This window comes from Rousettus aegyptiacus, unplaced genomic scaffold (assembly GCF_014176215.1).
Source record: "Rousettus aegyptiacus isolate mRouAeg1 unplaced genomic scaffold, mRouAeg1.p scaffold_m13_p_9, whole genome shotgun sequence".
In the NCBI taxonomy this organism is placed as follows: domain Eukaryota; kingdom Metazoa; phylum Chordata; class Mammalia; order Chiroptera; family Pteropodidae; genus Rousettus; species Rousettus aegyptiacus.
The window spans coordinates 20,900,681-20,925,313 of record NW_023416312.1 but is presented as its reverse complement, the minus strand read 5'-3'; the positions used below and the strand labels follow the sequence as shown (position 1 = coordinate 20,925,313).

Here is a 24,633-nt window from a genome sequence, read left to right as displayed (position 1 = left end):
ATAAGGATTATAAGGATTTACATAAATATTTAATACTAAACATTTTTAAACAGACAAAATTAACTGCAATAAAATGCAAACTATGAACCATGCAAAACATGTATCAGTTTACTAGATTTGCTTATATCATTTTAAAGTTACAGTTGAGCAAATGTAGAAAGAACTCCTCCCCTGAGAGCAATTTAAATTTAAAGTCAGACCCTAAATTCTCATTTAAATCTCATAAGATTATGAGGCAGAAAACACTTATAATGTTTCTTTATATTTCTACAAATCCAAGGTGAATCAATGGGGCATTTTATTTTGGTGATAATTTGTTCTGGCTAAAACAATCACAGAATGACACAATTTGATGTATAAATAAAAAGACTAAACCAAAATAATAAATATTAAATTTTTCATATGCTATACATGTACCATTTTAAGATAAAATAGCATTCCATATGATTCTGTTTGAAAAGTCCCTGCTTAATTACAGTAAACGTGCTTTCCTCAAAATAGATACATTAATTACAAAAATGAAATACAAACTGCCATTAAAATGGACAGAAATCCTATTTGATTACTGTGGTTTCTAAATTAGTTGTTCTTATGCTTCAATGTGCATTATCATCATCTGGAAAACTTGCTCAAAATGCAGATTCCCAAGCTTCTATTTGTGTGAATTCTGACAGTCTGGCATGGGTTCCAGGAACCTCCACCTAAAACAAGCTCCCCAGATGTTTTTTAAATAGCTTGTCTATGAATTAAAATTTGAGCAATTCTGACTTAGACTAGTCCTGGTCTAACATTAATGTATAAGCAAATAGTCTGGAGATGCTGTTAAATGTAGATTCTGTCTTAACTGGATCAGAGTGGGCCTGAAATTCTATTTTTCTAACAAGCTCCCAGGTGATGCTGATTTTGTTCATCCAAGGATCACACTTTGACAAGCAAGTTTAATTAAAACAAAAAAACATATTTTAAATAATAAAACCAAGCCACCAAGAAAAGAAAGTCAGGGAATGGCAGAGTTAGACCCACCATATATTCACTCCTCTATAAAAGCTACAAAAACATGGGGGAAAAAAACCTGTCAGAATTAACATTTTCTGAACTTTAGTTAATTAACAAAAGGCCTGTGACAATCTGGTTAGTGTTTATTCAAGAAAAGCTGCCAAATATTGGTAAAAACAGTAGAATTTGTGACATTATAACTTTTCTGTTTCAACTCCCATCCTCTTCTCCATAGCTCTGCAGTATCCTTGAAAACTAGCAGCCTTGCAACTAAGGTAGTTGTAAAAACCTGCAGGTTTGCAGCCACATGAGGAGATAGACTGAGATTGGAGCTCTTCAAAAACGCCCCATCCCTGAGCATGATTACTGTTTAACCAGTCTTGCAGCTCCCTGAAAAAACTCAATTTGCAAGGTGTTGCCTTTATTTGACCAGACTCAAAGGAAAACACATATCTCCAGGATGTTTTATTTTTTAAACAACCAGAAGGAACTGTACCTGAGGCTGCTACATTGGTTGGATCAAATAAGAGCCTGACAAAGCATAAAAGGAAGATCTGGAGAACAAGATGCCCATATGCAGGGTTGGAGTAGCCTGTTAGAGTCCCCTGAATATGTCAAAGATATTTAACTCTACCTATGAGAGAGAATGATGTCTCACCAAAAAAAGAAAAACAATAAGGAGAAATTATGCAAAAGAACCAATTGTAAATTCTGAACTTAAAAAGTACAATACCTGAAATAAAAATACACTAGAGGGACTCAATGGCAGGTTTGGGGTTATAAAAGAACCAGTGCACTTGAAAACAGGTCAAGTAAATGATTAATTCTAAAAACAGAAAAGCATCAAATACAAAATATCAAAAAAGAGATTGAAATTAATAAAAGAACCAAACGGAAATTTAGGACTTGGAAACCACAAAGACAAATGAAAAAAAAAGATCACTAGGGCAGTTCAATAGTGGATTTGAACTGGCAGGAAAAAAGAATTTTCAAACTTGAAGATTGATACAGATTATGTAATCTGAAGAATACAGAAAAGAATAAAGAAAAATCAACAGCTTCACACATATATAGTACACCATTAAATGCACCAATATATGTGTAATGAAATTACTAAAAGGAGAGAAGAAACAAAAAGAAAAAGGTGAACAATATGAAAAATATGATGAGTAAACAAAACTGGAACCATCACATTCCCTGATTTTAAACTGTATTATAAAGCTATAGTAATTAAAACAGTATGATATTGGCATAAAAACAGACACATAGATCAATGGAACAGGACAGAGAGCCCAGAAATAAACCCACATATATATGGTGAATTAATTTATGACAAAAGAGCCAAGACTATACAATGGGAAAAAGTGTCTCTTCAATAAATGGCATTGGGAAAACTAGACAGCAACATGGAAAAGAATAAAACTCTACCACTATCACGAAACACAAAAATTAACTCAAAATGCTTAAAGACTTGAACATAGGACCTGAAACCATAAAACTCCTAGAAGAAAACATAAGCAGTATGCTCCTTGACATATCTCTTGGCAATGATTTTTTGAACCTAATACCAAAAGCAAAAGCAACAAAAGCATAAAAAAAAAAAACAAGTAGGACTACATCAAAATAAAAATCAACAAAATGAAAGAAAATCAACAAAATGAAAAGGCAACCTACAGAATAGGAGAAAATATTTGTAATCATATATATGATAAAAGACTGATATATAAAATATGTAAAGAACTCGTAGAACTCAGTAACAATATGTATCTGATTAAAAATTGAGTAGAAGATCTGAATAGATATTTTCACCCAAAAAACATGCAGATGGCCAACAGGTATATGAAGAGATGCTCGACATCATTAATTATCTGGGAAATGCAAATCAAAACTGTAATTAGATGTCACCTCATACCTGTTAAGATGGCTATTATCAAACAACAACAAAAGAAACCTAAAAGATAACAATTTTGGTGAGTATATAAAGAAAAGGAAACACTGGTATGCTGTTGGTGGGAATGTAAATTGGTACAGCCATTATAGAAAACAGTATGGAGGTTCCTCAAAAAATTAAAAACCAAACTGCCATAAGATACAGCAATCCCACTTCTGGGTATTTATCCAAAATAATTGAAATCAGAATCTCAAAGAGATAGCTTCACTCTCATGTTCACTGCAGCAGTATTCACAACAACCAAGATATGGGAACATTCCAACTACCCAAATGTCCATGTATAATCTACTGTGTGTGTATTACAGTAGATTATTCATCCTTAAAAAAGAAAAAGTCCTGAAATATGTGACAATATATATGAAACTTAAAGACATTATACTAAGAGAAATAAGCCAGTCCCAGAAAGGCAAATACTGCATGATTCCATTTCATTTATATGAGGAATCTAAAATGGTCAAACTCATAAAGCAGTGAATAGAATGGTAATCAATGGTAGCTTGGAGGAGGATGAAATGGGAGTCGTATAAAATATAAGTTATGCAATATGAATAAGATGTGCTATACAACATAATACCTATAGTTAAAAACACAGCATTGTGCACTTAAACATTTGTTAAGAGGGCAAATCTCATGTTAGGCATTCTTACCACACACAAAAGAAAGGACTGTAAGAAAACTTTTGGAAGTGATGGATATGTTTATTACCTTGATTACTGTTATAGTAACATGGTTGTAGGCATATGTCCAAACGAATCAAATTGTATATATTAAACATGTGCAAGAAATACATTTTTGTATATCAATTGTACCTCAATAAAGATTTTTCAAGATAAATAAAAATAGAGAATATCAAGGAAACCAGAAGAAAGTTCTTTGAGCAGATCAACGACGTTGACAAACTTTTACCTAGACTGATCAAGAATAGAGAGAAAAATCAAATTACTAAAAAAAGGGATGGAAGCAGGGTTGTCATTACTGACTTTCTGGGGGAGGGGAAGGCATTATAAGAGAAAAGTATAAAAACTTCTGCGCCAAAAATTAGGTAATTTAGAGGAAGTGCACAAATTCCTAAAATGGCACAAACTATCAATACTGATTCAAGAAGAAATAGGAAATCTGATTAAGTCCATAACAAGTAAAGAGATAGAATTAGTAATGAAATAAATTTTCCACAAAGCTCAGACCCAGATGGCTTAAACTGTGAGTACTTCCAAATGTTAAAGGAATACCGATCTTTCATAAACTCTTCCAAAAAAATGGATCATTTCCTAAATCATTCTCTGAGACTAGTATTAATGACACACACACAAAAAAAGCAGATAAAGACATCAGAAGACAAGGGAATTCATGATTAAATCCTACAATTATAAATGAAAAATTCTAGCACACCAAATCTTACAACAGGTAAAAAAGCATCATGGAGCAATAGTTGCATTTCAAAAAAAAAAAAGAATTTGAGAACCAATGATCTGGTAGACAGAGGCATAGGAGATCATCATGTTTCTGTTAAATCTATACTGGGTTGCCTTTTTGTTGAAAGTAATGTTAAATTTTCATAAAAAATGTTCAAATCTGGTCACTGAATGTAATTTTGGAGCAATATATGGAAATTTTTATTTTATTTTTCATTTAACATGAGATTAACAATAATAACTCAATTCCAATCATTTTTAAGTATAATATTAAGAACTAGGTCACTTATTTTTATAGTTTATTTATAACAAAAATAGTCTCTATATGAATTAATTGGCATTAAATTTCCTTTGTTATCTACTCCATTATTTTTAAGTTTGTAAGTAATATATGCCTACTATAAAATATCGATTTTACAAATTTTGTGATTGATTTTAAAATTTTAGTTTATATGCCCATTGTCTAAAATCAAGGGCCACATTCATACAAAGGAGGAAGGAGTCAAATTACCCTAATTAACAATCTTATCCTCTACCAAACCATGCACCCAGTGCAAGAAATAACAATTTTAATTTGATCTGAGATAAATCCTAAAGTAACAATAACATACTATGATTTTTTGAAGAACATACATCCATAATAGTCTACTAATTTTTAGAACTTCGAGATTTTCTTTCAGTTCTACCACTAGAATGCAAAGCTAAATATGTTTGATGCTGATTTCCTCTGAAAAACTGCAGTCAGTGATTTGATTCATTTAAGGGCATTTTTTACTATTGAATTAATGTCACATATTTTAACATTTTTTTTCTTCCTTACACTCCAATATAATACTTTAATAAAATTACAGTAAATAAAATTCTCCCTCACTGAACTTAGGAACCATAAATTCACCAATAACAGTTGTAACAAGAGAATTTTTGTTCTATCAACAATAAATGATATTATTAATAAGAAACTACCAAAGCCTAAACATACAGTGATTAAAAAAACTGGATATTATCAAATATTAATAAGCATAAATCCAACTTAAGGTCTCAATACAAGTATTATTGTGAGGGTCTGATTTCTAAAGCTGACGGAAAGAGTTCATAATTTAAGCAGTATATAAGGTATCATTGTCAATCTTCTCCCTTGATATGTAAATTTATAGAAAGATATTTTTCTACTGTAACTTTTTAAATAATAATTAAGCATTTTATTCTTTTTTAATCTCAAATCTATGTTGTTGCTATTGTTGTTATTAAATCTCAAGATACACAAATGTACACTTAATGTGCGATTTTAATAAATCATTATGCCTTAAGTAAAAATAAATTTTCTGCTTGAATCAGTATTTCACTTTTGGAAATTAACAGATAGAATAAAATTAGAAGTAAAGAAAAGTCTATTAATTATAATTTTTTTTAATTGAAAGAACAGTAAATCTCAACAGAAAGCTTAGAGATAAAATTAACAAATCTGATATAATCAGTCTTAGCTTTATAGAGATCAAATAGCATTTCAAGGAAAATTGTTGTACCTTTATTACTTGTTCTATTTTATCTGATAATGCTCATAAATTTATAGCAATGTAAATAAATAAAATTTCTCCTTGAAATAGTTCATGTTGGAGAAAATTACATATTTCTCTTAAGGTTGGATATGGCTAATTGTAATGAATTTACACCAAAACAGTAACTTACTTGAAATTCCCAGCAGCGTTAAGGGTATTTTTAACCTTCACAGTGACTTGTTTCCATTTATAACATGGGGATTTGCATTTTATAATTTCCTAAGGTAAAAAAATAAATAAATAAATAAAACATACTAAATGGTAAGAACAAAAAAGAACAAATGGAATTATAAAACATAAACTTAAAGTATGTAAAACCTGTTCATTTAAATATTACAATATTAATTTATATAATTCCCATTTTCCCATAAATATTGCACTGCTAAAATCTAAGTGGGAAAGAATAAAAGTAGATATTACCTTATCACTGGTCCAGAGTACTGTGCTTACAACTGAACTGTCACAACAGTGTGTCTCTCAAATTGATTTCCTTAAAATTATTTTGTTAATAACCGAGCATGATTTCTCATTTGAAAATTACAAACACACACACACACACTTAACACATATGACATAAGAAAGAGGTAAGTGTGTGTGTCTGTGCACAGATGTGTAAGTGCATGAATGTGTTTGTACGTGTGTGACCGTGGCATACCTGTGTTTATAATGCTGTGGCTACACGGATATATTTGTACTATAATAAAAGCACAAATATAAAATTTAAAATTCAATTACCCAAAGGACTTCCATAGAGGAAAAGATTCTAAGAATTCTACATTTAGAATGATCGTGTTCTTATCTTCTCTTATTTCTCCATTATTACCCAATCTACCTCCTAGTGACTAAGACCACAAGCAGCCATATGGAGAATTAAACAGAGACTGTATGAGTTTCAAATGTCAGCGTTTCTACTCCACAGCCATATTAATGACAGGCTAAAAGCTTCCATCTCTTAGACACATGTGGCCAAGCAATGCTTTTGTTTCAGACGATTTGTGTGAGTGCTGGGTAGTGTAAGAGTTCATTATTCAAAAGGAAATTAGAATATCACATACAACACACATCTGAGCGACAATCAAATGCCTGCTTCCTGTTCTGGGTGTCATCATCTGATAAGCCAGTCTGTCCATGTGAGTATCTTAACGCTCTCTCACATAACTGGCCATTACTAGAGTCATTCACTTTACTTCCTACTCATGTCACTGCACACCTAAAATTCTCTATACTCCATATGGAAATCAGGCAACATAATGAATTTACTTCTTCTTCAGTATACACTCAAGGCAGAAAATAATATTTAGACAAAATAATGACTACAAAAAGTCATCATAACAATGTCACGACCATTTTATAGAAATTTAAAAAAACTTTCTCCCTCATCCTTTATGATATAAACAGTAAGAACTCGAAAATATCATCACCTCTCAATAAATGCCAGTCTTAGTATTATCTTTATAATGGATTCGATTTACAGGACACGCAAGATAAATTAAGGAATGTTCCCATCAGAGAAGAGAAACATTTTCTCTTCACCAACCCTTAATTCAAACAAAAACAGACACAGGCCCAGGGACTGTTTTACCTTAAATCACAAGTCTCCATGACAGAAGGGTATGTAGGTTGCTATGTGTATAGTGACTGATTCCTTCACAAAAGCACAAATGTACAGTAATCCTAAAATTCTGATCTTAAATTAACAATCAGTACAAGTCCTTTCAAATTCTATTATGACATTGGAGACGTATTTCCACAGGAAAAAAAAAATTATCATAGTAAGAATATCAGAGACACAGAAGCCAAACTCCATGGCCTGAAAAGGGAAGCAAAGACATACAAAATAGGTAAAATTTACTTACAATGGCTTTAAAATTGTGGACTTTACCCTTAAGAGCAAAAATCATTGTAGTGCCTCCTGTTGAATTCTTAGGTTTTGAAATTAATAGCAGTGAAGCTTCAGCAGGATGGAGGAAGTGACTGGTGAATTTCAGAGTGATATTGATTTCGTTTCTATTTAATAAAAGAAAAAAATATATATTTTATTGAAAAAAAGACAACTGACAGGCATTTATTCAGTGTAGACTATGGGCCCAATGCCTACACTCTGCAATATGCTCACTTCTACAATAAAATTAAAGGTTGTTGCAGATCTTAGGAAGCCCATAATCTAGTTATTGTAATCAGTTAAAACATCTTGATCCATCTGTATGTATTCTTTGGAAAATAAATTAATTTAAAAACATCTTAATAGTCTGTAAAATCTAAAGTTAACTTCAAAATGTATGTATAGTCTACCAGATACTGGATTTTCTAATAGCTAGGCACTGAAAATCACATATGTATTTTTGTGTAAATTTCACAGGACATTCTGTGCTACCGTTTGGGCAAATTCTTATTTATATCACTGGGTTTTGGTCACATGGAGAAAAAATGAGAAAGACTAAGAATTCAAAAAAAATATTTAAAGCTGTGGTTGAAAATAAAATTCAAATCTCAAATCAAACTAATGGTTCATAAGTAAGATGACTTTTACTTGCAAGATATCAGTAAAAGAAAGAATAAAGAAAACATGTCCATATCCCTTAATCTTCAACTTCTTGTTCTGAAACACAGTAAAAATATAAAGAGTCTATGCCTTGAGGGAGATTTCACTTCCAAGTTTGTAGGGGAATGACTGGTGAATGGCATCTCGGCAACCTTGAATGACAACACATAGGCCACATATGCAAGGCTTAACTGCTGTAAATTTAAGTCTTGGCAGAAAGCCCTGTGACCCTCCCGTAACATAAGAGCATGGAGGCTCATGAAATCTTCTCTGGGAACACTTCTCACTTGCCTACCTATCTCCCCTGAGAGGCCATCAACCAGATTGTTTCTCATTGCCCTTTAGATTCTGATAATGTCTGAGGTTTGCTACCTAGCACCATTCAAGGTAGAGTTACAGGTTGTAAAACCACTTAGTTGCAGCACGAAACTGACTGTCAGCAACAGTGTCCTACCATGCATGATGTAGTCATCTGGCCCCTTTTGTTTTGGTGCTGTGCTGCACAAGAGACATGGGGATCCGGCCCCTAGATTACTTTTGCTTTCATTGTTTATGTAAGTAAAGAACTCTCCAAATAAAAAATGGTTTTCATTATTTCTTTACTGGCTGAACCTTTCAGCCGTGCTTTGTCTTGGCATAGCTGTGGATGATAAATCTTAGAGAACTACCTTTGCTTTTGCTTTTGCGTTTAGCATAGTTAGCATTAAATATCACGCCACAGTTATTCTTTATACAAACTATCGCCTTCTGCCTTCCCTTAGGATACACATATTTGGGAACAGAGATGGGAATAGATTTTCTCAGTGTCAAATTTTGGTTTAATTTCCCTAGAACCTGTGAGGAAATACTCTTGAATGGGTAAGTTTAGAGAATGGCAAAGAATAAAGTGAATGGGGGACTTTCAAATCAATAGGAATATTCTCAAAATGCTTTTTAGCAAAAATTACAGCTCACATCTAGCAGGAGTGGGGATGCTTTTTATTCAGATATGTCATCATTAATCTTCTCAATTTGTGTAAAAGGACATTTTCTTGGCTATTATGAAAAAGATCATGGACTTGAACTTAATTGAGAACAATGAATATTTAACCTTGATAGCTTTTTCTGGATGAAATAGGCTCAAACTCTGTATTATATGTGTGAGAGATTTAGGATTTTTCTAAATCTTCTAAAATTCATCATTAGATAAAACCGTTCATTCAACCAATTGATATTTATAGAGAATTTATAATATTCCAGGCACTGCTGAGGTTTTGGGGATATAGTAATTAGAAAAAAACCACATTATTCCTCATCTCCTGAATCTCACATTTTATAGGCGATGATAGATATTAATTATGTTATCACAAAATAAATGTGAAAATTACAAAATATATATGTGCTAGAAGTGGTATGAGATCACAGAATGGGGAGTATAATATAGTCTGAAGAGCCAAAGGAAGTGATCTGTTAAGTGGGATATGAAGGATGAGACTGAGTTAGCTAGAATGAGCAGGGGAGGAAAGAAGGCATCCAATGGCCTCTGATAGTAGGAACTGCGATCTATTCAAAGAACTTACACAAGGCCAGTGGTGCTGAAACTTAGAAACAGGAAGGGTGTTAGTGATACAAGATAGAGCCAAGAGCCAGCCATGAAAGACCACATGGACCATGTTAAGATGTTCAGTCTGCATCATAATGGTGATGGGAAGCTACAGGAATATTTTAAGTAGAAGAGTAATATGACCAAATTTGCATTTTAAAATCACTGCCATTCTAATATAGAGGATGGATTGCAGACAAGCCTTTTAGGAGTCTATCGTCACAACCTAATTTAAAGATGATGGTATATTAAATTAGGATGAAAAAGGCAGATAAGAGGAAAAGGTGACAAATTTAAGATACATTAGGTAAAATCAATAGCACTAGGTAATGGATTGGATCTCTGTGGAAGTTAATGAAAAAAGGTGTTCAAGAATGACCATAATCTAAATAGCATGCACCTATATACTTATAGGTAATTCCCATGAGACCAATTATAAAATACAGTATTCTTTTCATGAAGCTAATGACTGGTTTTAGGACCATGAAGATTTAAGTTCCTCTTGAGTATAGATATTCCTTTTATAAATTTTGTAATCATATTGAAGCATGTAAATAATCAGAATTCCTTACTGAATGTGTTAGAAAATTTAGAATCAAATGGGCAGTCAACTTCAGGTCATATCTTAGGTCCCCAGACACATATAGGTTTTATTTTAGTTTTCTTACCTTTTATTTTCTTTTTATTCCAATTGCCTTCCCCTCATTAAAAAAATCTCCTTCCTATCACATGTACCTCATAAGCTACTTCAACTTGGCTTTCAGAAAATATGGAGAATAAACATATGACACATCAATGTCAGCGCCCATATGGCTCGATGAGAATAATGAGGAAAAAAAGAAACAATGGTTTTCTAAAACTACACTTTCACTTTTATGACAGTCATTCTATGGCTATAGCTAAATTTAGTCATCAAGTTAGATGCAAAAATAAACATATTTTGTTTATATGATGGTGTAGCTGTTTAATCTCTCCATATAAATGATATCTCTGGGAATTTAAATCCACAGTTGGCAGACAGAGCCATTATTAATCATAATTTAGACAGAATCTAAGACAGGATGTGGTATACATAGATAATTATATAATATTTGTAGATAATTATATAATATCTGATAACGATAAAACTATAGATCTTTTTTTTGTTTAGGAAAACAAAAGTTTCCGAACTCTATTAGTAAAAAACAAAGACTATGAAATTATTTAGTCTAGCTAAAGAGATACTTAAAGAACCACCTAATAATAGTATTCACGCTTACAAAATAAGATGCATCCAGAAAAGTAAATAATTGTTTTCCATATATATTGAGAATTAACCATTACATCTTCTGGGAACCTTTCCGTGTTTTCTTCAAGAACATTAAGTCACCTCATTTTTTTCCCCATTTTCCTCTAGTTCTGTACATAGATGGATACAACTCACAGGTGTTTACAATCCACCATTTTGAATTTAGAGGAAGTAGGGCAAATGCTGGTTGCTTCTTATACATTCTAGTTGCAGGACTAGGTGTTTTGTCTATATACCTACATTTATTACTGACAACATAAACATTCTGATCCACGTTTTCAAAATAAGAAAAATGAGGCTAGATCATAGAGTCTGTACATGTCAGTAACTGTTATATGACATGATGGAAGGGTTCTAGGCCACAGTGGCATATGAAACTCAGATTCATTGCCTCTAAGAGAAATCTCATTAAAATTATAACAAAGGGAACTTTTTAAAAGCTGCTAGTTAGAAAAAAAAAACCATTGATGAGCATTTGTACAGAGGCTAATAAAAGAAACAAACCTGCCCTGTAGACTCCTGGAGAAGCCATTTCCAGAAATGCCTACTTGCAAGGAGAGCAAAACGAGGTTCAGATAGCCCTACTCTTCCTAATGCCAGTAGAGAAGTCAGGCAATTGGACATAATAGCAGAATCCTTTTCATTCTAAAGTGAAATCTGCCCATTTATAAACCTGTGCATATACAGACTCACAATTTACTTTTCTATCGCCATGCTATTACATGTGAATGGACAAACAAGTATGGCAAATCATTAGAGTAAATCCTTCAACGTGAAACACTGAGGCCAAGATAAACTAGTATAACAACTGATCTCAAAGATAATAAAAACAATACAGGTAAGAGATGACAATGTAAAAGAGATATTTATGAAGATATTATAAGCCTAATTTAAGATCAGGATGCTATTAAATAAGGATATTTGATGAAAAAGAAAGTGCTCTTACAAATATACATGTGATTATCTTTCTATAGCTACATATACAGTGACTATGAAAGGATAGAGGAAAATTGCAACTTTGGGGTGCCTTTCAGGGATGTTTATCAGTCTTTTACTTCTTTTCTTTATACTTTCATAGTTTCTAAAGTTTCTTTAAAGAGCACATACTGCTTTGATAGTCGGAAACAACTATGTATGATATGTAATATTTTCTATATATATATATTTATAAATATTTATATATTTATATATATAAATAAATTTAGCATACACTGCTTCCAGTTTCTTGCAGGAAACAGAAGTGTATTACATAAACAACTCAGTATCTAAACTCTAACAACTTATTGTCTAAACTCTATAGCCAATATGTATTAAAAATAAACTAAAATTAATACCTAAATGTAAGTATTAAATTACTAAATGTATTAATACTAAATGTATTAATGCTTTTATGTTGTCAGAAACTTTTAGCAAAATTGGTGAGGAATCCCAGTAACATATGAATAATTTATGTGTGAGTGATGGTCTTTTCATATATATGTTTACATATGTGTATGTATATGTGTGTATGTGTATGTGTGTATGTGTGTGTGTACATGTAGTGAAGAGTTCACTTTTTTATAATTATAATACACATCAAATCTCTAGGATTGATATGCTCCATGAAGTAAATTTTTTTAAAAAAACACTTACTTTGGAGGAAGTGTCACAATATTCCCTGGTTGGGAGAGGGAGAAGTCACCAGCATCTCTTCCAATAATTGTAGCTTTATACTCTAAAGTTTTTGAGCTTGAATTTTTCAGCAGAATCTATGTTGCAGAACAGAGAGTATCAATAAAATCATGAATTTTAAAAATATACAACTTAACATTTCTTATGTTTATCAAAGAGAGCTACACATTTTAATCATAAAAAATATTTGTTCCTAATGTACATGAATTGAAGAAAAGCAGACTTTGTATTTGAAGACAGCGCATATGTAGTTTAGCAGAAGTGAGGTGGGAGAAGGAGCTTTCCAGCAAGGAAATGACAGACATAAAAACGTCTGATCAACAAAGATTTGAAGTCCAAAGTTAGCAACTTGGATTTTATTCTTATTGAAAAGAAAAATCTTTGGAGAATTTTAAATATAGAACTTAAATAATCCAATTTACAAAAAGGATATGCTGGCTGCTCAGAAAGTTATAAGGAATGTAGGTTTAAAATCAGAGGTCCAGGTTGGAAATGACGGTGGTCTCATCTAGAAGCAATCGCATAGCTAGGGTTTGAGTGTCCCTTCCTTCTTGATGCTAAGATATGGAAAGTATTAGAGAATGAGTTACTTCCTTTTTAGAGAGAGTATTCCATTAAAAATGTGAGTATATAAGTGTTTACGTAGAATATAGTGGGAATTCAAAACACTTACACACACACAACTTAGAAAGACACAAGGTTATCATGGAAAGTACTGACCCAAAGGAAGGAGAAGACCTGGGGGAAATGGATAATTGGCCAAATTAGAGTAAAGAAGAGGTGAGTGCACTTAGGCATTCCAGGAAGTACAGTCACAGATATTTGAAGAGTTAATAATCAGCACTACATATGATTACAGAGAATTGTAAAGAATATGGTAAAGATCTGGTAAAATATTAAATTATTTGGTAAAATATTTCAATGAAAACCTTGGTGACTACCAGGACAAGTATGTTGTTGTCAAAGAGTTTTGACATTCAGTTTTCCCAAGGATTTGGGGGTCTCATGTTGCTCACCTACTTAGAGATATCAGTTATAATGAAGACAAGACTACTACAGCATGTTATTTTTATTATATATATGTAAGTACATATGTGTGCACCTAAAGAATTAATTAATTGACCATGTGAATTTTAAGTCTCAGGGAGTTAATTTTCATTTTCTGGAAGGAAATGTCGAAAATAATGGTAGATTCACTGTGCACTAGTATTGGTTTATCATCCTGGAACTTGCACAACCAGCCCTAAAATCTTAAAGAAACCATTTATTCTCATTATGTCATGTCATATATGTATGACACAAAGGCATTGCACTCACATATGGTCACATTATTCCACCCAACTCTAGAATTTCATGTAGGGGTGGTGAGTGGTAGGTAGACAGAGAGAAGAGAAAGCTGTTCAAGAGAAGGAAAGACAGCTGTGGAGCTACAATTACCATTTTGCAGTGACAGTCATTCTTTAATGTGGTTCTATAGTTTTGTTTCAAAGGGGAAAAAAAGTTCAACAGTTTCAAAACATGTCTCAGAAAATCACTGCATGCTACATATTTTCAGTGATCACTATATGGTTTAAGGGTTCCAGTATTCTATGTTTCTATTACTGTCATATAGATACAGAAATACTTTTTCAATTATAACAGTCATTTATGTCATTGAATGCATAGGGGCAAACTTTGTCTAAGATTTTCATCAACTACCAAATGAGTGATTTTTGTCAAACAAAATTTAAAAGCAAAGCTTGCTGTAATGGATGTTTTATTTTGTATGTGTATTTAAATTTTATTTTTTCCTTCAAAAGATGCATCTTACATTTGAGAAAAATAGAAGCTGTTCTGTATATGTCATCTATAATCTTAAGTTATGAACAATATTTCTAGTAAAAAGTTAAAAGCGGAAAAAATTACATTTCCCTTTTTATACTCTTTAATTGGATTTTTAACATCACAATTAAAAATTATGTTTAAATATGAGCTTGTGTCATTAACTACCTTTTAAAAATAATGGTTAAATGGCATAAAGAAATATAAACATGTAGACAGAATTAGAATTGGTAATAAAACCTAGCTATAATAAATCACTGCTTAACCTAATTCGGACTCCTCCTAATCTTCTGCAGGCTTAAGCAAAACATTTCTAACTCTTTGGAAATTTTATGTTGAAGTCTCCAACATAATTACAGCTCTAGGTTAGTCAGTACCCAAGGACCTTGAATATTATAATAGTTGGGGAATTATTATAATAAATACTTCGGGAAAAAACTTTAAAGAGGTTATATCTCTTTCTGACAAAAAAAAAGGGAAAGGAAAAAATTAAATAAAAGTGATCACATCTCAGAATTAAAAGAAAAAAAAGATCAAAAGGAGTGACTTTCCTTTCCCTTAATTTAGTCCTTTATGCTTTGAGACAAGAACCTGAGCTTTTCCTGATTTTTAACTGACTTTTACCAACCATCACTCCTTTTGTCACAGAGGATACATAGTTATTTTTTCAAAGAGGATACAATTATAAATCAACATCACCAGGACATATTTGTTGAAGACCATATGTAGACAAGTTTTGCATTGGAAGTATAAAATTAATTCCCACCCATAAATAAGAGGAGGAATATACAAAATGGCCTGAGGAAAAGAAATAAACATCATTTCACCAAAATGGTAAAATAACTTTTGTACAGAATAAGGTTCTATCAGTCCATAGGATCCTGAGAAAGAAACAAGGAGACCACCTGTAAACCTGGTTGAAGATCTTATGAAAACTAGAAGAAATAATCTTAGATAAATACAAGCAATTTAAAATTGTATGGTACAAAATATTTCACAAGTGTTCATATGAAACAAACTGTTTGAAAAACAAATTGAAGTCAATGACCTCGGATAAGATCTTTATCTAAGATAACACTTGCAAAATATGAACACATTTAAATAGATTTGTTATTGTTACAGGACCCAAAATTTCATTTTCAATTTTTTTGTGAAAATTAAAAAGTTCACTATTACATATTTAGCAGCGCCACCATAAATAAAATCCTTTAGCAGAAATTAGGTGGCCCCGGTTAGAAGTGCTTCAGTTATTACTTCTCTTTCTAGATCTTCATTTGGACAAAATCCATCTGGACACGTAAACTGCTCTCTAAAGGAAAGCCGAGCACACTCAGATCACAAGTTTTCAGTTATGGTGTCTGTCCTCTAGTGAATGAAATAGATTTCAAGTTTCCTGAAAGGATTTCCCCCTCAAAGTGCATAACTTTCATTTTCTACCTCCCCAAACTCCATTCTTCAAATGAATGAAAGACTCTTCATTTCATTGCAAGTGGTGATTATTATTAAGCAAAAAGTGTCTCTTTCACTCTGCTATATGTTTAGTTTAGAAGGAGCAACATTTGCTAAGGCTTATTGTATTATAATGATACTTCTGTTAACTTTGAGTTGTGAAAGAAACATTAACCCCCTCCCTTTAAATGTTTAACTCCACGTATACTTTGGCCATACATATATCCTTACCTGTCTTGTTACAGTGTCATGTAGAGTACATTGAAAGGTCACCATCTCCTTGGGGAGATATGTAGGGAGTCTTTCATACATGTAGACACAAAGCATGAGCATCAAGATTGGATTAGGATCACAGATGTCAGAGGCCTAATTGAAAAGAAGAGAAATATAAATTAGAAGATATACAGATAAAATATGTAACTAGAGTTAAAAGCATGGTACAATTGTTAAAATATTTTAAAATTTTTAAAAATTTTACTGATCAACAATGACACTAAAATATTGACACAGCAAACAAAATTTTGCTGTGAATCTGAAGAGCTTGACCTAAGTGTTAAAAGATGAACAAGATGTGTTCTAAGTATAGCAATTACCCAAGAGCCTCAAAGACTCCATAAAAGCCAGTCTGAGGTCAGAAAAATGCCATGCACTAGTAAAAGTACTGACTAATGTGACTGAGACACCATCCTTAAATTAAAGTATCATAGAATGTAGTAAAAGAAAACTTAGGTAAAAGATGGTAAAAGATTTTCAAGCAAAAGCCCAAGAGAGAAAGTAACACATGAGATGACCTTGTAGGCTACTTGGATTTTAAACAGGCAGTGTTTGGTGTGAGGAAAAGAGTGTATCCTATCAGAAAGACAGAAAATTATAGGATAAGAAAATAGGGAAGTATATTGTTTGTCTGGAAAGAAGCACAATTTGAATCACACATAAGGAAAGGAGATTCAGGTAGTGAGAAAAAAGACTGAGGAGTGCCAGGGCCACATCATGGAGGGCATGGATGCCAGGGTAAGAGAAATAACACAAAAGCGACAATTTAAGTAGATATAGCAGAGGGTAGTTGGGTGAGTACTTTTCTCAGAACAAATTGTAATAAAGCAAAAAATGTAGTTATGCTGATAGACAAGATACATTAGTGATAGTTGGAACAGATTTAAAATCCAGACTACAGAGAAATAACTGTAGAGACAATCAACATAGCCAGAATGTACACTGAAGCTAAAAAGTATAGTCAGGAGCAGAAGGAAGGATTATTTCTACTGATTTATGTAGTGCCTAGAACAATGCAGAGGTAGTGGGGGAGAATTATTCATAGCAAGAGAGGCTTGGGGTTGATCTGAGGTGAGGATTCAAAGACATATAAAACACCACTGATAAAGAAGCAACTCTGTCATTGTCAGTGTACAGAGAGCTCTCTATACTTCCATAAAATGAAGATCTACTGTGATCTACACATTCAAGTTAGCAACTAAAAATGATCTGGGTTGGCCTGGAAATGTAAATACGTGAGAGCGAAGGATATCCAATGTATCACGCAGCAGTCCCCCATTATCTGCAGTTTCACCTTCCATGGTTTCAGTTACCCATGGTCAGCTACAGTCTGAAAATATTAAAAGGAAAATCCCAGAAATAATTCATACATTTTGAATTTTGCATTGTTCTCAGTAGTGTGATGAAATGTCCCTCCATCCTGTCCAGATGTGAATAATCCTTTTGTCCAGCGTCTCCATGGTGTATACACCTCACCCATCTGTCAGTCACTTAGCCATGTCAGTTACCAGATCAACTGCCACAGTACTGTGGTGCTAGTGTTCAAGCCACCCTTATTTTACTTAATGCCCAAAGCACAAGAGTAGGGATGTTGGCAATTCCAATATTCCAAAGAGAAGCTGTAAAGTGCTTCCTTTAATAAAAAGGTAAAAGTTTTCAACTTTATAAGTAAAGAAATAAAAATTGTATGCTGAGGTTGCTGAGATCTACTCTAAGAATGAATCCTCTAATCTGTGAAATTGTTAAGAGGAAAAAAGTAATTCATGCTAGTTTGCTGAGAGAGACCACATTCACATAAACTTTTATTATAGTACATTATTATAATTGTTCTATTTTATTATTATTTATTGTTAGTCTCTTACTATGCCTAATTTATAAATTAAACTTTATTGTAAGTATATATGTATAGGAAAAAAATAACATAAAATACATATATGGTATATAGAGAATTCAGGCCTCTGTCATTTCCAGCATCCACTGCAGGTCTCCTACAGATGTGAAGAAACTACTATATGTAGAACTAAGGCACTTAAATTTGGCAACAGTTACCAGAGAATAATGATAGCCAACTTGATCATTTGCTAGTCCACACTTCCAAAAACATTATTTTCCTTCTTTGGAAGAAGAGAAGGATTTATTCTTTCGTGTTTTGTCAATAAGCATTTTGGCTTACCAATAAAGATGCCTGTGGAGGGGACTGTTAATAAAAAATCAGGGAGCTGGCCAGCCTCAGCCAGGTAGAAAGATGTTATTGAGAATGGTTTGAGGAAAACTAAGAAATATACCAAACCAAAATTACAAGGTTTCTCATCAGTATTCTGTGGTCCCACATTTCTTCAATAAAGACAATGGTAGTCAACAGATGTAGGAAAATTATTTAAAATAACAACAAACTAAAAAATGAAATACAGAGTATAGAGTTTAATTCTCACAAAGTGATGGATATGGCCCTCCTTCCTGGGCCTTGTGTGATGGGCCACCCTGTGGATGTGAGCCAAATAGGGCTGTCTACAGTGTTGGGAAATGTGTTTGCTGGGCAAAGGGGAACACTGATGACAGAATGCTCTGGGCTCAAGTATGAGGTCAATAAAAGTCTCTTGAACACTGTTTAGTGTCTACAACATAAGATATAGATAGCAATAAAAAAATTATTCTAAAAGATCATCTTTGAAGATCATGTAATAGAGTGAAAAACATAGTAATTTGAAAATGAAAAATTATATTTATTTAAATGGAAAATATATTTAATAACTAAGACATTAAACTTAACAACTAGAGAGAAGAGCATTCTTACCTTTCTTTATGATAACTATCGATGAAAATAACCTAAATTATACTTTACTGTAAATTGCACAATTATGCTTTAGACAATCCTATACTTAAAATGCAAAATGTTAAAATAAGTTAGGTATCCTTAAAACAAGATTTTTGTGTGAAATATCTTTCAAAGACATAACCATTACTTTCTCTATATAGGTCTAACCAAGAAGAATTTCAATTTTATTGGTCTATTTTTACCCCCGATGACAGTATTTCCTACTGGACTAACAAAAGACAGGGAATTAAACAAACAAAAAATCCTGATACAGAAAAATGTTGGAGTAGAAATCTGATTAACTAAATTCAAGTCCTGCTCCTACACAGTGCTATGATCTTGAAATCAACTGGTTCCCCTAAAACTCAGTTTCATCCTCAGTAACAAGAAGAGTTGAGGTGATATGGAGCTTCATGGTGGATTTAGATTTAATTTGCTATGAGTTCAAAATATCACCAGCTTTCAAACTAGACACCAATCATAACTAGTACTATCCGTTGAGATACTATAATCCCACAGAGAACTTTCCCAAAAGCAATTTTCTCCTTTCTTTACTAAGAATCTCAATTTGGGGGTATCCCACTTCCTTTATCAAACTGGTTTAGCTATAATTATGGGATGCAATTCTGGTCAATGATATACAATGAGAAATATGCTATGGGACCATTAGGAAAGATTTAACTTATGGGAAAAGAGAAGCACAAGAAAAGATGCTACTCAACCAGCTCCAAACATAGATATATAATGAAGGTGTTACATGAGAATTTCAGTGGGAATTTTGTGCTTATCAGTGCACATGTCCAAAACAAAGGCAGTAGGTTGAGAAAGGCTGAGGAAAATGAAACCCTGAAAACTTTGTTGAAAAACAGAATATCTCTATACTCTTCTACCTGACTTAATCTTATGTAAGATTTTGAATATATTTTTAAACCACTTTTACTCAAGAATTGTTATTTAAGGTTGAAACATCCTAGTTGATAAAAACAAAATTTTAAAAATAAATAAACAGACGAATAAATAAATAATAAATGTTAGATTATCTATTTAGCTCCCATCACCATTCAGTGAATTTTATGTAGTACAACCTTTATAAATGTTTATGATATTTATTTTTTTAATCCAACTCTCTGAATAAGGAAATGCAAATACATTCTGTGCTGAGTCCAAACAATTGCCACAATATTTTTGCTTTAAATAAAAACCATGTTATGAAAAGGAGAATATGTAATAACTCAGCTCCCAAAATTCCACAATAGGACATAACACTGTCACAGAAACTTATCCAGCTGATTCAGCAGCTGCAAAGAAGGACAAAAAAAAATAAGAAGCATAAACATTAATAAATTCAGTGCTGAGTTTCACGGTATTCAACTGTGGACCAGTACTAAGCACCAGCATTATTCACTATAACTAAATTAATTGAAGGGCAATCTATTTATTTATTTATTTATTTATTTACTTACTTACTTATTTGTCATTTTTTGAGGGTGACATTTTTAAACTTTGTTATTTAATGTGATTGGTAAATCCAGGCTGATTAAAAGTTAGGGAACTGGAACTGGCTGGGAAAAACTCGGTAATTTCTGCTAAGTGAATCATCAATTTCTCCATTCATCAAATCATGGATATCTCTACATTTTTATGTAGTAGATACATTTTAAAATATTTTCGGCTATACAATAAAATAAACATTTTGAGTCAATATATCTGAGAAAATCAAAAAGCAAAGGAAAGAATCATAATGTATGATGAATTACATTTTCTAAACAAAGATATTTTAAGTTTCTTGTGAATCCTCAGCAAATTCTCAGGGGCCACCAATTGTCCCATGCAACTTTTCCTGGTTTCCTTATTAGAATGATGTCTTTCCCCCTTTGAGTCCCACAGCATTGTTTGTGTGTCTATTGTGTCATTCACTGTTTGCTTCGCATCAGCTCTTTTTCACTTACTGGTCACTCTTTGTCAGAAACATTTTTGAAAGTATGAGTGTGCTTTAACCATATCTTTACCCCTTGCAGGGTCTATCCAGTGTCTTTCATGAAGGAGCTTTGATAATTTGTCCAATTGATGGAAATTTTAATATTTTTATTTTTCCAAACTAAAATCTTTTATTAGAGTTTATCTCTGAAACTCTCTTATTAAAAAAATAAAAATTAAAATAAAAACTCTCTGACTTAAATCCTTGATTACAGTTTCTCTTTACAACTCCACTAATATAAAAGAATATAAACATCAAACCTGGTACAAAGTGACTTTAACATACAAGTGACTTTAATACAAGGAGAAAGCAAACTTTCACAAAATACCACTTTTCTAGTAGGTGTAAGGAACCACTTTATATCCATCCATATCTGGGCACTAGCATCATCAATCTCTCTGCATCACAGAAAGGAAAACTCAGAATTAATTGTAATGGACCTTCTCCTCTGCCCTTCTGTGGCAAACCTCACCACATCTATATAGCACATTATTCTAAGTCCCCATTAAAGCTATTTGAATAAATACTTTCCTTCTTGACCAATTGAAACTATATTTTGATTGGTCTGTGTTCTCTGTCTCCAGACCCTCTGCTATCAGTCCATTCTAAACATTGTTGTAAAAGTAAATGCCTTTATTCCTATAATCCCAACATGGTAAACTCCTAATTTTTTATGCTGATCTAAGAGCCCAATATATGCGTACATCATTTTTCTAATCTTAAATTTCAACTGAGGCAACCTAGTCACACATTTTCCTTCATGTATGTCCTTTGTTCACATTTGTTAAAAAAGAGATGACTGACCCAAAATAGAGTCACTTGTGCTAGGCTCCTGTCACCAAATCGAGGCTTACTACTAACCTAGTTGCAGTTTTGGCCTCTCCCAGGAACAGAACCTGAACCAGTCAGTCTGGAACTTCCTGATAAGCACTAGTGAGGTAATCTGCCTGATAGAACACTGCCATCCCCCAAAGAAATGTGACCTTGCCTGAAACAATCCACTCTGCTGGTCACTTCCTGTCCTGCCTCCCTCTACCTATAAAAAGCTTTCATTTTGTACAGCTCCATGCATCTCCTTTCTAGTTACTAGATGGGATGCTGCCTGATTCATGAATCTTTTAATAAAGCCAATTAGATCTTTATATTTACTCAGCTGAGTTTTTTTAGCACATTCTGCATTCTGTTTATGCCATATCCTCAGAGTAAACACCTTCCTCTCTTACTACTACCTATCTAAATCCAATTCACCATTCAGGAAACCAAATAAGTCATGCCTCCTCCACAATGTCTTTGGTGTATCAGTCTAGATCACAGTGATCTCTTCCTTTATCTGAATTCTGTACTTTATTTTTTGCACATGTTGACAATTAAATGAGTAAAATATTATTTATCATTTAACACACATATATCTAGATAATTCATTGGGTTTTTATATTCTTTAAAGTCAGGAATTACTTACCATACTATTTCATTATTCTAAAGTAATAAAGGGATCAAAAATGTTAAGCATACACTATATTTTTGATTATTGCTACTGAAGACAATGTAAAAAGCTAGATGGAATTATAACTTAGAGGTCCAAGTGTCATAAAAATGTATATTACCACTGTGATCATTACATAAATACTTATCTTAAAACCAAAGTGAAATATTTTCTTTTTTGCTACTAAATTAGAAAACAATACGATATCTTTAGTCAAACAACTATGCTCCTTTAATTCATTTTTAGAGCTCACTAATGTTAATAAAGCAATAAAACTGAACCTATCATTACAACTTTCTTATTATGTATAGTTGGATGTACATAATTATACATATTTAAAAACAGCCAATAGAATTCTATGAAGCAATATTTCATTTCCACATTTTAACAATATCCTATGAAAAGATTTTCAATTTAGATTTAAAATTTGTGAAGAAAGGAATATTATAAAGGAGTCGACTAATATTTTTCCAAATAAGACATACTAATGGCCAACAGATATATGAAAAGACGCTCAACATCACTTATCATGAGGGAAATATAAAACAAAACCACAATGAGATATTACCTCACACCTGTTAGAATAGCATTTATCAAAAAGACAAGAAATAACAAGGGTTAAAAAGGACATGGAGAAATGAGGACCCTTATACACTGTTAGTAGGAATGTAAATTGGTAGAGCTGTTATGGAAAACAGCATGAGGTTCCTCACTGGGTATATATCCAAAGGGAATGAAATCAGTGTCACAAAGGTATCTGCATTCCCATATTCATTTGCAGCATTATTCACAATAGTCAAGATATGGAAACAACCTAAGTGTCTCTGGACAGATGAGTGGATAAAGAAAATGTGTTACACAGCTACAATAGAATATTATTAAGTCAAAGAAGTAAATACTGACAAAGAAGTAAATACTGACATTTGTGAAAACATGGATGAACCTAGAGGACATTATGCTAAATGAAATAAGCCAGACACAGAAAGACAAGTATTGTATGATTTCAATTATATGTGGAATCTAAAAAGTCAAACTCATGGAATCAGTAAGAAGAATGGTATTTACCAGTGGGTGGGGATGGGGAAAATGGGGAGATGTTTGTCAGAGGGTACAAACTTTTAGTTATAGGATGAGTAAGTTCTGTGGATATCATGTAAAGCATAGTCAGTATAGTTAATAGTGGATTGTATACTTGAAATTTTCTATGAAAATAGATCTTAAGTTTTCACAACACACAGAAAATAATGGTAACTATATGAGGCGATGGATATGCTCATTAACTTGATTGTGGTAATCATTTCACAATGTGCGTGTGTATACGTTATATTATGACACTGTATACCTAAAAAAATCACATTATACAAACTAAATTTAAACAATTTTTGTTTTTCAATCATACCTAATTAAGCTAGGAAATAAATAAGAAAATAAGTCATAAAATATTTATAGAATGTGTGATATAAAGGCACCCACCTGTATGCCCATGCTAAAGCCAATTTCACGAAGAACATTCACAATAATCAGGCAATTGTGAAAATACTGTTCAGGACTTTTTGGTTTTGTGTACATATGTACAAAATGAGACTCAATCTGGAAAAGACAACAATCAAACCCTTAAGTAATAGAATAAAAACGACTACTTTTTAACTGTTCTCTGTAGTTCAGTAAAGAATTGTTTAGATATTAACATTTATCAGTAGTAGCTTACTGCAATCAAAATACAAGAATAAGCAAAGGGAATGTGAGGCATGCAGATTGAAGTGTTACATAAAATCAAAACATTTAAAAGAATCAGTCTGCTGAAAATATTTTGAAT

The 24,633-nt window shown here is 32.5% G+C and overlaps 1 protein-coding gene across 6 annotated transcripts in view; it reads right to left on the bottom strand.

The window, feature by feature from the left end:
- CFAP47 (cilia and flagella associated protein 47) overlaps nucleotides 1-24,633 on the bottom strand; it is a 364,825-nt gene that overhangs the window by 159,089 nt on the left and 181,103 nt on the right. For all 6 annotated transcript variants that reach the window (XM_016128242.2, XM_036227120.1, XM_036227124.1 and 3 more), the window contains 5 exons: nucleotides 24,291-24,407; nucleotides 16,500-16,634; nucleotides 12,960-13,075; nucleotides 7,772-7,922; nucleotides 6,046-6,134 (listed from right to left, as the gene is read on the bottom strand). In XM_016128242.2, the coding sequence (XP_015983728.2) occupies nucleotides 6,046-6,134; nucleotides 7,772-7,922; nucleotides 12,960-13,075; nucleotides 16,500-16,634; nucleotides 24,291-24,407 (608 nt within the window). The remainder of the gene's footprint in view (nucleotides 1-6,045; nucleotides 6,135-7,771; nucleotides 7,923-12,959; nucleotides 13,076-16,499; nucleotides 16,635-24,290; nucleotides 24,408-24,633) is intronic.